General features: G+C 40.9%; 1 protein-coding gene across 1 annotated transcript in view; it reads right to left on the reverse strand.

Annotated features, from left to right (window-relative positions):
• The window catches only part of PPHLN1 (periphilin 1), a 71077-nt gene extending 63167 nt beyond the window's left edge, over nt 1-7910 (reverse strand). Inside the window, exons 1-4 of the mRNA XM_086472462.1 lie at nt 7880-7910; nt 6008-6099; nt 2493-2672; nt 1519-1580 (exon numbers count right to left, since the gene is read on the reverse strand). Of these exons, the coding sequence (XP_086328588.1) occupies nt 1519-1580; nt 2493-2672; nt 6008-6099; nt 7880 (335 nt within the window). The 5' untranslated portion in view covers nt 7881-7910. The remainder of the gene's footprint in view (nt 1-1518; nt 1581-2492; nt 2673-6007; nt 6100-7879) is intronic.
• Between the last annotated feature and the right edge of the window lie 6274 nt (nt 7911-14184).

Genomic DNA, 14184 nt, shown 5'->3' on the forward strand with positions numbered 1-14184 from the left:
CTGCCAAATAACCCTGCCACTGTACGTTATCACTACCGCAGTTGCTGTGTGTCATATCAGTGGCATTACAGTAAGAGTCACTTAAATCAATGAAGGATGGACTTTGATGAAACCGAGCAAGGGGCAGCAGTGATGGAACTTGAACTGGCTTCAGCAACTGGCACCCAGCAACCTCCTCAAGATCAACATCTTCAAAGTGCAGACTGTGAGCATGGGGTGCACACAGCCATGAGCACCAGATGCAGCATGAAACAATCCGACACTATCTCTGCTGCCCTGAAAGACTGTTACAACAGACAGAGCCCCAAAGTCATGGATTAAATTAACTCAATGGACACATTACAGGGATAGCCCATAGACTAAGGGAACGATATCTGTGTGTATATATACATATCAAGGACAGGAAAAGTAGTGGCAAATAATTGCAAAGTGTAGGATCTGGGCATGACATAGATGGTATAGAATAAGGGGGGGATAATGTCCTGGGTTCGGCTAGGATAGGGTTAATTTTCACAAGAACCTGGGAGAGGGCACAGTCAGGACAGCTGAACTGAACTGTCCAAGGAGATATCTGATACCATACAATACAGATACTGTACTGACAACATGCTCAGTATACAAGAGGGGAGCAGGCGGGGAGGTGCGCGCCGCTCCGGAAGGCTGCAGGTGTCAGGGTCTGGGTGGTGAGCAGTTGTGGTGTTCTTCACTCGCTTTATACGTTACTTCACTAGTACGGTTGCTGGGAGGTTGGGAGGGAAAGAGGCGGGAGGAGGGAGCAAGCAGCCCCATGGAGCTTTGTTGCTGCCTGGGCCTAACCTACGACACCCATAAATTTTGAGTGTAACACTGTCCTGTACGCTTTATTTATCATATCAAACAATCCCATATTAAACATCATTGCAGACATATATATGTTACAGCCCTACTGTTTAACACTTTTCCTTACATTTCATAGATGGGAACCTGAGGTACAGACTAAGAAGTCCTCACAGAAATTAATATAATGTACGATGGACATATCTATTCATCAGTCCAGCTGAGAAAACAGTGAGGTCAGAACAAGGCTGTGACGAACTTCATAATCCCATTATCCACCCCACCAACATTTAAAACGGTGCAGGTATCTTTCCACTGTGTTGTGGCCCAAAGGTACTGTGGTGACAGAAGCATATATTAGACCAAAGAATACTGTGAAGTCATGGAAAAATTGTTACAGATCAGGGAGATGCACTGAAGTACTTACAGCCCCAGTTTAACATCCTAAAGATTCTATCATTTTGCCTCCTATCCTTACTAAACAAATACTAAAATAGAGACTTCCATGTCATACCAGTTATTTGCATTTCAAACAATACAACTAGAAACCACTTTTCCACTACCGTCTTTTACTTCAACAGCTGTCCCTTCCCACATCCCTGCCACTTCACTGCTCTGCTCTACAAACTGTTCTGTTAAGAAAGAAACATGCCCTAATTAGTCTCAGCCTATGCATGGCACCACAAGAAAGTTATAAAATACCTGTATTCAGGCTGCCGACTTATAGGATGATCATCCCTTGGCCATCTATATCCTGATTCATCCTGCAAAACATACATGCAAAACAATTGCGTGATGTGTATCTCAACATCAGATGTCTGGTACAGTTAGTTGCCAAATGGTACTTATTTACTGCAAAACCAAAGCACTTAACAAGGTAAAAGAAAGTATTAATCATTCACAGCAAGGTTCCTCTCACTCTATCCCATCCCTCTTATTTTCTTCCTCTACCAATACTAAAGAGAGCAACTTTGCAATGTTGTACAAAATGCAAAAACTACTAAAATTTCTGAACTATATACATAGGCTCTGACTTAAAAAAAAAATAAATTCCTGATTTAAACGTAAATTATCATTAATAGCTTGAAATTACAGAATTTCAAAGAGCTGGGTTGGAGAAGGCAACAGCAATGACCTTCAAAGGGACCATAAATTTTGTTCTTAAGCGTAGCTACTGCAGAAAAAAAAATGAATTCAACATAATGACAGAATTTAAATAAGGGAACAACTGTATGAATTAGAAGGATAGGTAGACAACATTCAACAAGTTGTATGTGCAAGGACTTGTCAAATAGAAAGAATTGGCAATCATTCTTTGTTCATCCAGCGAGCTTTGCACTGCATTACAGAGAGGACTTCTGGACACCTTTGTTTTCTCAGTTCAGACTGTGAGCTTTCCACAGCGCCCCACAAGGGCTCTTTCCTAAGTCAGCAGAGTAGCAAGGAACCGTAAAAAGCAGGAACCAGGTATTACCATATAATCACAAGAGTCTTAGAAGCACAGGAACTGCAAAAAAGCACCAAGTATCAACACCTGGATGTTTTTTTCTATTCATTCTATTTCAGTTTACAGGAACAGCAGTAACATCAATGCTCTGTCTGAAATAATATTTTAATTGTTTAGTATTAAAGCATTAATGAGAAAATAAACATCATAAACACATGAGAAGAATTACCTTAGGTACGCCTCGGTGTGGAGGGCCACTTCTTCGGTCATGGGCAAAATTGCGACCCTCTTCATAGTCTCTGTACTCAGTGTGACTGTAACCATCATACCGACTGTAATTCCCATCCCCAGGTCTTTCGAGCAGCGGTGGTTTCTTGGGCACAATGTTTACTACTCTATGATAATCACCCTAAACCACAAAACAAACAAAATCATATTGCTTTTAACAGCTGGAAATCTGCAGTGAACACAAAAAAGTAAAACCGACAAGTTATTTCTAAGTATGGGACTATAATCGTTAAGCTGAAATAGCACAGGGGAACAACAAACGTTAAAAATCATGCCAGTCTGATGGTGGAATAACTTATTAAATCTAATTGGACACCATTCAGATGCAATCTTTAGGCATTACAAGTTTAATCATAGAGGGAAAATGTTCAAAGCACTTTAAGTTTCTTTTGAAAGTTTAAAGCAGAAGCATTAGCTACTTTCTGTGCATCAGCTATTTTCTTTTTTTAAGCATTAGCTACACATGTTTCTCAGAGACTTTTGTTAACTTAGGAATGCAAAAGAAAGTTACACCTGTAACAACTCTAAAATAAAGAGCCCATTTGAAAATACTATCCATTTTCTTAACATCAGTAATATCCTTCACACTATGAGGATTATAGTGAAGGGAGTCCTTGCTTCACAATCTGATTAGAGAAGCACCCTCCCAATACAACGCAGTAGGTGATCTGAGGATTTAAGTGACAGAGACAGTTTTAACACTCTTGTTTTTTCTTTTAAGTTTCGGATAGCTTTTTGATAGAATGTAAAATTAATTTATTGTATTTCCTTCAAATAAAGTGTCATACACCATTCACCAATTAAAGAAATCCTTTGTTTATTAAGCACAAATTGCACAGTTGCAAAATATATGAATTCAGTTTTCTAGAACCAATCATAAAAGTCAATTGCAAATAAAAAGCAAACAAAAACATGAATGCAAGGCTTTGTATTCTAAGTCTTCTTTAGCAAGATATTCTTCCTACGGGCCTTAAAAAAAAACAAGCTATAAAATGCAGAGACTTGAGTTAGCTTGTGCAATTTGGAGGGGGAAAGACACTCAAACTGGCTTTTTTAATAGTAGTAGAAGTCACAATCCAATGCACCAATAGTTTTTGTAGAAAAATACATTAAATTCATGAACTGCTAAACATTGTCATGCAAAAAAAGTTAGGTCTGATTTCACAGACCACCCAACAAATTCACTAGAGGGCAATGCAAACCCAGCCTACAGCCATACTGATGCAAAAATAGAGACTACATATACATTCACATACAGCCACAATGCTTGATCTACCCTCACCTCATTGAACGGGGGTTTTTTTTTTCAGTTTCATGTCTTAGAGAAGATGTGCTCTGAAGCCAAAATAAAACTGCTCCATGCTTTAACCTCACCCGGAAGTCCCCATCACATAAGTAAACTAACATACAAAAGGATGGCTACATGAAAGTTCAAGAGGCACCCACTTACAGTTAATTGTGCCAGGTCCTTGCGACTTCACGTTGTTTAACAGGATCTGAAAGCGTGTGTTTCTACGAGAGTCTATACTTGTCTATATAGCACCCAGTTTAGTTTAGGACAAGCCTCTTGCTCTCTCAAACAAGAGATACTTCATTCTGTATCAGTGGCATGTCTCAGTTTCAATACGCCAGCCTACCAGCAAATGCTAAGCACGCTTGCAGACTGAATAAATTAATTCCATTTTACTGGGCTTTAAGTCAGACCTCTATACGTAGACACGGGTACAACAGCACAGGCTTACAAGGACAGAAACTGCCTGCCAACTACCTTGAATCAGCAGAGCTGCATGAGAAGGAGCTTCACATCCATCTTTCAGTAAGGCAGAACAGTATCGATTGTGATAAATGAGAATATGCTGCCAGTCCCTTTATCCCCAGTTCCAAACACGTCATATGCATCACACCTTTTAAATTGTAAAGTAAATTTTCATAACCTATATGCCATGCATTGTTCCCTGGACAGCTTGAAAGACTAAAAGGATTTAGGAATATCACTGTTGCAATGGTCAAATTAAATTAGCAATATGTTAGTCAAGCCAAACATTGATTTAAAAAAATAAAAATCTGTGAAAATACATTCTGCTGTTCCTCATGTCCTATTGCCAATAAATATTTTGGAGAAGAAGCTGACTAAACACCCTGTGCAAACTTATCTGATTTCTAGTTTGCTGAAAACGCAGAAATTTTGTTGTTGCCTGTAAAGAGACCTAAAAATGTCACAGAGCAGCTAAACACTAATACACTACTCAATAGAGAAGACGATATAACGAGTTACCAAATTACCAACACTGGTACACTTCCAAAATGACAAGCTGAAAATGTGGTAAAGGGAACCCAGAAAGTATGCGAAATCAGCTAAGCTATTATCCCAATATTTAAAAGAATTAAAAGAAAAGCCAGATAACAGGCATAGGTACCTGAAATTCTATTTTGCCAAATATACATTGCACAGCATGTAAATAGAAATATCAAAAACAAGTCTTAACGTTCTGTTTGAGGGGTAATAGTTCAAAAGACAAAGCTACAACCTGTCGTCTTTCCTCTTTTGGACCCCTCAGTTCAAGAAGGGTGTGGAACTGCTTAAGAGTCCAGCGCAGAGCCACAAAGGTGACTAAGGGGGTGGAACATCTCCCTTCTGATGGAAGGCTGAGGGAGCTGGGTCTCTTTGGCTTGCAGAAGAGGAGACTGAGGGGTGACCTCATCAATGTTTATAAATACATAAAGGTGAGTGTCAGGAGGATGGAGCTGGGCTCTCCTCGGTGATGGCCAATGACAGGACAAGGGGCAACGGGTGCAAGCTGGAGCACAGGAGGCTCCACATGAACATAAGGAAAATCTTATTCACTGTGAGGGTGACAGAGCACTGGAAGGGGCTGCCCAGAGAGGTTATGGAGTCTCCTTCTCTGGAGACATTCAAAATCCGCTTGGACGCATTCCTGTGTGATCTACTCTAGGTGGTCCTGCTCTGGCAGGGGGGTTGGACTAGATGATCTTTCGAGGTGCCTTCCAAAACCTAACATTCTGTGAATCTGTAATTCTTTAGAGACTTCAAGACAGAGATTTTCTAAAAGCATTCTAAAGTTATCCTACAGCAGAGTAAGTCTAGCTTCTGTGTTTGCTTTCACAAGCATGACATACAGTAGAAGTCTTCATGCCAACAAAGTAGATTTCCATCAACATTCTTCTTGATAAGCATTTCCCTTACAAGGCTCCAAAACACAATTTCTTTAGCAAAGATTTGAAGAGAAAAAAAAAAAAAACAAGATTTAATTTTGTAGGCATCCTACTATTTCTGTGCATTTACGAGATTGTTGGCTTAAATGAATGAGAAAACAATGGAACTTGGGGTATACTACGAACTTTAATATGTACATAAATCCAGGCCTTATGGTACAAGTCATGGTATAAAGGTACAGTATAATGATATCATGCTAAAGAAACATACTATACACTTACATCAGGATGAATCCTTGGAGGGACACGTTCTCTTGGAACTCTTTCATAGTCATATCGCCCTTCGGACCACATTTCATCTCTTCGATACGCCACTAAAGACAATAAAAATCTAATTAGCCCAAACCAGACTCATTATGAATAGACGAAAGGATAGTGAGCATAGAAACAAAGGTTCCCAGACTTCTCCCAGTATAATGTATTATGCACAAGCCCTGTACGCACACTTTTTAATTTTAATTAGCTGTGTCGCGTTCGGTGTCTGGCGGGGTTTTGGTAGCAAGGGAAGGGGCTACAGAGGTGGCTCCTGTAAGAGGCTTCCAGAAGCTCCCTCCAGCTCCAATCCGGACTCGCCTCTGGTCAAGGCCAGGCCAATGGCACCTCTGCAAATAAACACATTTAAGAGGGGAAAAATCTCTTGGGCAAGTTTTTGTTTGGGAGTCTTTGTTTTGGGAGCAGAGGAGAGGAGGGCAATGGGAGAGAGCCAGCCCTGCGGACACCGCGGTCAGTGAGGCAGGAGAGGGGGAGCTGTGCCGGGGCGAAGGTTCCCTCGCGGCCCGCGGTGGGGTGGCGGCTGAGCCCCTGCAGCCCCTGGAGCCCAGCGGTGGCCCAGCGGTCGCCCTGCAGCCCGCGGAGGGCCCCGGGCCGGAGGAGCAGGGACCGGGCCCGGAGCAGAGCGCGACTGCGGCCGCGCTGGAGCCGCCCGTCGGCGGGAGGGCGGCAGCCCCGGGAGGGACCCGGCTGGGGGGTTCTGGGGAGCTGCGGCCCCGCGGGAAGGACTCGCGTTGGGGCGGCGGGAGGAGGAATGTCTGCCGGGAGAGGGACCCCGCGGTGGGGCAGGGGAGGGCTGCGAGGGCCCCTCTCCCTGAGGGGGAAGGAGCAGCGGGGACACCTTGTGCCGGACGGGCTGTGACCCCCATTCCCTGCCCCCTGGGCTGCTGGGGGGGGAGGGAGCAGAGCTGAGCCCGGGAAGACCAGAGGGGTGGGGGAGGAAGGTGTGTTGTATTTAAGACGTGGTTGTATTCCTCATTATCCTTGACGGTGGTGGTTGTTTGTATTAAATTTGTGTTGTTTTCCCCAAGTTGGGTCTGTCTTTTGCCCGTGACCATAACTGGTGAGTGAGCCCTCCCTGTCCTTTGTCTTGGCCCTCAAGCCCTTTTGGTTGTATTTCTCTGCTAAAAATAGAGGACTTTTTAAAAAAAGAGTTCAACTCCTACTTTTTTATATAATATAATAACTTTGATTGAATTATTTAATCAGCTCAATTATCTGGAAAAAGGTTAAAACATGACACATCATTCAGTTAGCACAAAGCTCAGCATTCTGAATACATCAATGAAATGCATTCCTCACATGCAGATTTTTCCTGTTGTAAATTGAGAGCCAACAAAAAAACAAAATTTCTCTTTCCAGAGAAAGGTAACTTTCAAAGTCAAAATCAGTAACTAAATACAGGTGGAAATAAGCCATCTCCAGAAGACATTTTGGTCATGCTACGTTAGGTAACACAACCTTGCAGAGCTGAAACTTTTCTGATGACTATAAAAGTGACAAATTATACACTACACATCCTTGAAAATAGGCAAGAAATTGATAGAATTGTATTTTTCAAAGTTTCCCTTCACAACAGTAGTTCTAGCTATTAAAAATAATACTAAGAAAAAGCAGCACATATTCAGAAGGAGAAATACATAACATTAACTACTTTCACAAAACAAAAACACTTAACTGGAAATAAGCTTATGAGGCTATATAAATATATTGATTATTACAGAAGTTGACAATCAACATGACAAAAAGCTTTACTACCTGTAAACAGAGGTAGCACCAAGATATGTATTTTTGTGAAAAACAAATGATCACTTGCGTACTTACTTATCTGTTAGTTTTAGCAACTCTGTTTCTGAAGACCCATTCAATTACCTACAAAAAAAAGAAGCTGAAGTTCACAAAAAATGCATCTATATTCACAAGTACCTTTTTTTTTTTTGTTTAAGTAAACCAGACATTTAAAATCCAAATCTTTAGACTACCTGTCCCAGATGATCTGTCTGAATTAGTACAGAGTAGTTCACTCAATTAAAAAAGATAGGAACTACTCAGCTGAATTCACAATATCAAAAAAACTTCCCATGACAAATTATTACAGATACAACACTTCCCTAATAAATTCCAGAGTTTTATTTCCCTTTCATCATCTTCCACTCACTATCTTAAGACTGTTTTTCTTCCATTTGTTAGCATTAGTTTTTGGAAACTACTCTAACTGCTTTCTTAAAAACTGTCAGAAAAATATTTAATATATTCACTTAACTTACCTTTTTTTAACTGCCTTTCAATATCATTAAGTGGAGAAAATAAGACTTAGTTGCATGTCATGAGAAGTTAATGAACAGTCTGATTTAACAAATGCTTTTATTTTGGTAATACATAGTAAATTCTGATGAAGTAGCTCTTTCTTCAACTGTAATAAGCTTTTAGATTCAGAGATTTTGACCCTACCATTGGTACAAATGAACCAGAGTATCTTCTTAAAATTTTGTTCCATTTTGTAACAGACTTGACCTTAAGTACATTCCATAACCAAGACACAGGACTAGTCTGATGGTGCCACAGATTATAAATCAAAAGCTGACTAAACCAACAGTTTGGTTGGTCCTGGTTTTGGTAAGGGTAAGAGCTAGAGGGTCTGCTGTCCCTGCCCTCGCCAGTGCGCTCCACATAACTGTTACTAATTCTGAAACCACTGCTCATATTGCTGTATTTGTTGGTCAGGCATATCCATCAGAAGCACCTTTCACAGTAACTGCCTCAACTCTCCTTCATTCTCTACCTGAGGGACTTCTGTTAAAGCCTTAAAAAATTCACACCACAGCTACACCCATATTAACTGTTCTTAGGCCAACCCTGCACCCTCTCCTTCCCACGTCACCGGGAAGGTGCTCTATCTCCTCTTACACTGGCCCCACAATCCTCTCTTCTTTGTACCTAGAGCAGTACCTGAATGCTCCTGTGTTTTCACACGTACCAGGAGAAGCAGGATTAGCTGCGATACAGAATCGTTACACTGGAACAGTGTCGTGCACTCTTTCTCCAAATACTTTGCTGCTGGGCCTTCACGCCCAGCCCTTGCCCCACGGTGGACCACTCCTTCTGTCCATACCTGCTGGAGAGCGCCTGCTCCCACCCCTACTCGTCCACAGCCCACCCACCTCTCATAGGCACACAGACTTTGGTACCTGATGTCGAGCCTCACTCAGCTTTTAGACCAATAGCAAATATCAGAAGCTGGATTCAGATGAGGTTTTCAAGTGGGGTTTTTTTGCATTTCGACAAATATGGTAGCGTCCATGCCCCGCTGCCTGCAGCGGCTACTGAAATCGTTAACCGAACACAACGTTCAAAAAGCAACACATTTCAGCTAAGTGCCACTGAATCGAAGTGCACACTTACACATCATGCTGCTCTGTCAGTCAAGCCACCTCCAACATCCCAACCCACATCACTAGCAGCAGGCACCACGTTGTGGGTCAGTGTTTTAGTATCCTGCTCCCTTCGTCAATTTGTCACGAAATGAGTGAGTATAGATTTTACACAACTTACTAACACTGTTACGGTAAATCACAAGATTAAGTTGAATGATTTTTAACAATACTTAATTGTCAGCCAATTATGAGAATGGTTTAATAAAATTTAATATACTCAACACAGTGTCTTAATTAAAGATTCAAAAATGGCAAGTTTCGTCCAAGACTTAACGACAAAGTTTCCTAAATCAAATCACACACAGAGAGACATATATACACACAAGGATATAGAGGTTAACAGACATAAGCAGATATAGAGGTGAAAACACACACAGATATACACGTTACCTATTCTCTCTTTGTAAGTTGTAATAAATTGTTGGTACCAAATGATCTTTGAAACCTCACGAAATCCAACTGTAGTGAATTACTCACTATTCTCCTTTATCAGCATTCGTCAGCAGACAATCTTGGAAATCCTCACAAAATCCATTCTTCAAAATCCTCAAAAAATCTACCCCGAAAGGCATCCCAACTCAAGGGGAGGTACAGAGTCATAGCCTGCTGCGATCCTGGACAGCTCTGAGGGTCTCACTTAGGATTACTGTTTATAGGATCCCAAGATGATTGACTTTGGTTAGTACTTTTTTCATTTGGCCATAATTCTTGTCAGGCAATTCTGGCTCCTTCCAGAGTGGGCTCTGATCCAGACAGCAGGAGTTTCCCAGGCAGCAGGAGTTTCAGGTATGGTTAGGGAGCGCCTAATCGTCCTCACTCATTGTCAGGCAGCAGGAGTTTCAGGTACGGTTAGGGAGCGCCCAATAGTCCCAACCGACTGCACCTGTGGCCAAGACAAGAAAGTGCCAGACTGTCCCAGCCCACTGCACTTGTAACCAAGACACAAACAGGACATTGGCTGGTCCTGACATTGCATCGTGGCCCGGGGGGGTCTGCTCCACCACACATCAACGCTCACATACACACGTTGTTGTATTATCAGGCAGCAAGGCTGCTAAAAACACTCCCATTTTTATCACTATTGGTGAACCTCACTGAAACTAGCAAGACTTATCACCGCCACTTTGACGAAACAAAAACACAAGCTGGAAAAAAGGTAGAGATATACTATCGCAAGTGTCAACAGAATGAAAAAAAAAATACACAATTACATCAGACAAGAAGTATGGAGATGGAAGAAAAATCTCAGAAGTAAGAATATCTTGCATTTAGAGGAATGAAACAAAGAAAAATTAATCAGGCAGAATCAACCATTAAGTATACTGCTCAAAATGCTCATTAGGAAAAAAAAAAGTAGAGGAGACCAATTTTATATAGAAGACTAAACAGAAAAATTCTAGCTGGGACCAATGAGATAAAGTAAGGATGTACCTGAAAATATCAGAAGAAAAAAAATGTTTAAAGGAAGGAAAATGCATTTCCCAGCATCTTGAGCACATTTCATCTCTTTCTGTAGAAAAAAAAACCAAATCAATTTCTTAAATTATGTGACCTAACACAGCTTTAATAACAACCATGAAGAGACTAAACTCTTAGGTTCAGTATGAGAAGATCCCATTAACAAGGATCCAAGAGATCAAACCTCAAGTTTACGATGTTGTATTCAGACTCATCTATTCTCTCAGTGCAAAGTTGTTCTAAAACAAAGATTAAAAAAGAAAACCTATTTTTGTTTCACACCTGTCACCATCATCACTCTTATTTCCTATCAGCTTATACAACAAAGGTAGTTGATACTTCTTTAATATCATTACATATAATCACTTGCTATATTAAACAACCTCTTCCTATTTTATATCAGAGGTGAATGCTTTCCCTAAAGCAAGGGCTTTATTTTCTCAAATAAAGACACTCCAGCATATGCAGAAGCCATTCTATTAACGCAGCGCAAGCAGCTCGACTGTGGCCAGATGCCAAGAAGGGCTTTGCTCTGATTATCACAGCACTATGTCTTACAATATGCTAGTATAACTGATGTAATACAAAAAGGGTTTCTTCATCAAACAGCTTACATGGGTCACTTAAACTAGATTTTTTGCACAACTGGGTTTTCTTTATCAATCAACCACTAATTTTTTACTCTTTTTCACTTTCTAAATAATATATACCAAAAAAACCTGACACATTTGCAAAAGCACTCCAGTATTCTGCAATATTTTGTATACAATTCTTGTCTGTTTACACTTACTCGAGACATCAATTTTCATCACAGCTAGAAATAGCTGCTTCTCCAGGATTTGTAATTTTCCAGTGTGTGCTATCAACCTTCTGCAGAATCGACACTTTTGTTTCAAAAACATACAGCTTTCTAATCCAGATGGCTACATCTTGCCATATGCAAACACGCATAAAACCACGCATAATGCTGTGCTGTAAATGCAGAGGCAGGCAGCTGCAGCATCTCTGATGCTACTGGGATATACCTGGGTTTATATTGTTACTTTGACAAACAGCAGAGACTGACAAATGCGGGCCAGTCCTGTCTCTCCTCTGCTCTGGAAAGCTGTCAAAAAAAGGCTTAGACGCTTTTGTATGAATAAGACCTAGGTGAGATGCTTAAGAAAATTGTAACTTATTTGAAGTATCATGGTCAATTTTGCAACAATCGCTGCTTACAGGACATACAGACAGAAACACCACTTTTTCTTCCAACAATTAGAATCTGTATTTGATAGTGCTTCAAAGATATCCCAGTATGTCTTACCACAACAGAAGGCAAGACAGAGAAAACTGATGGGGGGGGGGGGGGGGGGGGGCGAGGGGAGGGGAAGTAACTTTCTCCTCCTCCCCCATATGTGGGACAGGCCGAAAATACCAAATAGTCATAGTCCTCCATTGGTAAGACGAAAAAGCAGAAGTGTAATGAAAGAGTTAAACCCCTGACAATCCCTGACTTTAGATACATAAAAACTTTACTTGCATTTTCCCTGAGTTTTTCTTCCCCTGCAAGGATGGTTTTACCTATTTGCTGAGCAAAGCTGATAAATAGATAACATCTTGCCTGGCATCAAGGAGACATCAAGGAGACAAAGCTCCAGACCCGTCTAGTACAGGACTGATTGTTACAAAAGGTTGCATCAGAAAAGGCTTGTGCTCAAGAAGGAGGATTCAACTAGAGGACTGCGTGAGGAAGACTATGAACGCCGGGAACTCATCACCATAAGACGGCCCTTCTCAGGAAAGCTGATGAATATGTATGATTTTTGTCTATATGAACGGTTGTGTTTTGCTAACCCGTTGGAGCACGTACGGAAGGAGCGATCCCCCGCGCTGCCCGGCGCCGCAATAAATACCTGCTTAACAACACTTAGTTGTTATTGAGTTTTCTTTGATTCAGTAAGAGCAGAGGGGAAAATCCACCACAACAGGACATAAAGTACTGTGAGGGAGGCATTGAGGAAAAAACAGGGACCCAAAGAGAATCCATCTCTTCCTAATAACAAATACCTGGCTATAAGATTTTCAAAAGCAATTAGAACCACGACCGCAACAAGTCTAGGCATATTCAACCTAGGTACCAAACAACCTGAAGGAAGAGGTTTTCTTCCAATCTTTCCTGACCTGTTCACAATGATTTTGACTTAAGAGAAAGAAAAAAAAGGGGAAAAAAAAAATTTAAAAGGCACTGACCACAAAAGTCAAATTAACTCCTACCTCAAAAGGAAAAAAAAAGCCAGAAATCTGTAAGCTGAATAAATTATTAACAGCATCAGCATTCTGATGAGGATTTACAGTCCCGCTGGTTCAGTTTTCTTACCATATCATTCTAACACATCACTGGGAGCAAGAGAAATGGAGGCAGTGCTTTGGGGGTTACATTAACACAATGACTAATGTATTACTGCTTATCTTTGCCTGAACACTTGCAGCCACCAACTGTCCTCATCAGTGTCAATGCTACAAAAAGAATATTCTACCAGGCTGCGATGGGGCTGCTCCGCTAGTATCGTTAACGCAAACAACTGTATGGATCACTGCCTACACCGTGACTTTCCCTCTTGCAGCACAAACGTTTTGACAACAAAATATGTCAGGTCACCATACTGTTGTCATAACAGGTCAAAACTGCAATCCTTTCAACATTTGCACTTGAAAGTACCAACTAACTCTGAATATTTCACCCAGGGCAAATCACTATCTCAAGCTCTATTCATTGCTTGCACACATTCTGTGGGTTTCTACATCTTTTTGTGCAGTTATGACAGTCTTTGTTCCCTTGAAGTCCCAGACACCATAGGTAAAGAATTATTGTAAGACTATCCATGAAAACTCTAACGCATGGTAAAGAGCCTACTTAAGGAGTATGAATGAGAACAAAGAACCATGGAGAGCAGACTTAAAGTGTTTAAACACTAATAAAGACTTTAAATACATCCCAGACTACCCTATTGTTAAGCTAAGCATAAAGATTTATTTTAGCACTTCTAAGGAATTCAGCAAACTGACACACGTTTTATTTATCCCTCTAGAAACTGAAGGATCCTAATGCTGCACCATCGTGCCCACAAGACGCCTCCCTGAAGGTGTTTACAACGGGATTTACACAGCCTCCGAACATTTATTGTTAGTTATTAAAGTTTAAAACAACTCTCAGAAGTACGCACAAGTAGTAACATACTTCCCTTCGAAACAAAA

The sequence above is a fragment of the Leptosomus discolor genome, chromosome 1 (assembly GCF_034619465.1).
Source record: "Leptosomus discolor isolate bLepDis1 chromosome 1, bLepDis1.hap2, whole genome shotgun sequence".
Taxonomy (NCBI): domain Eukaryota; kingdom Metazoa; phylum Chordata; class Aves; order Leptosomiformes; family Leptosomidae; genus Leptosomus; species Leptosomus discolor.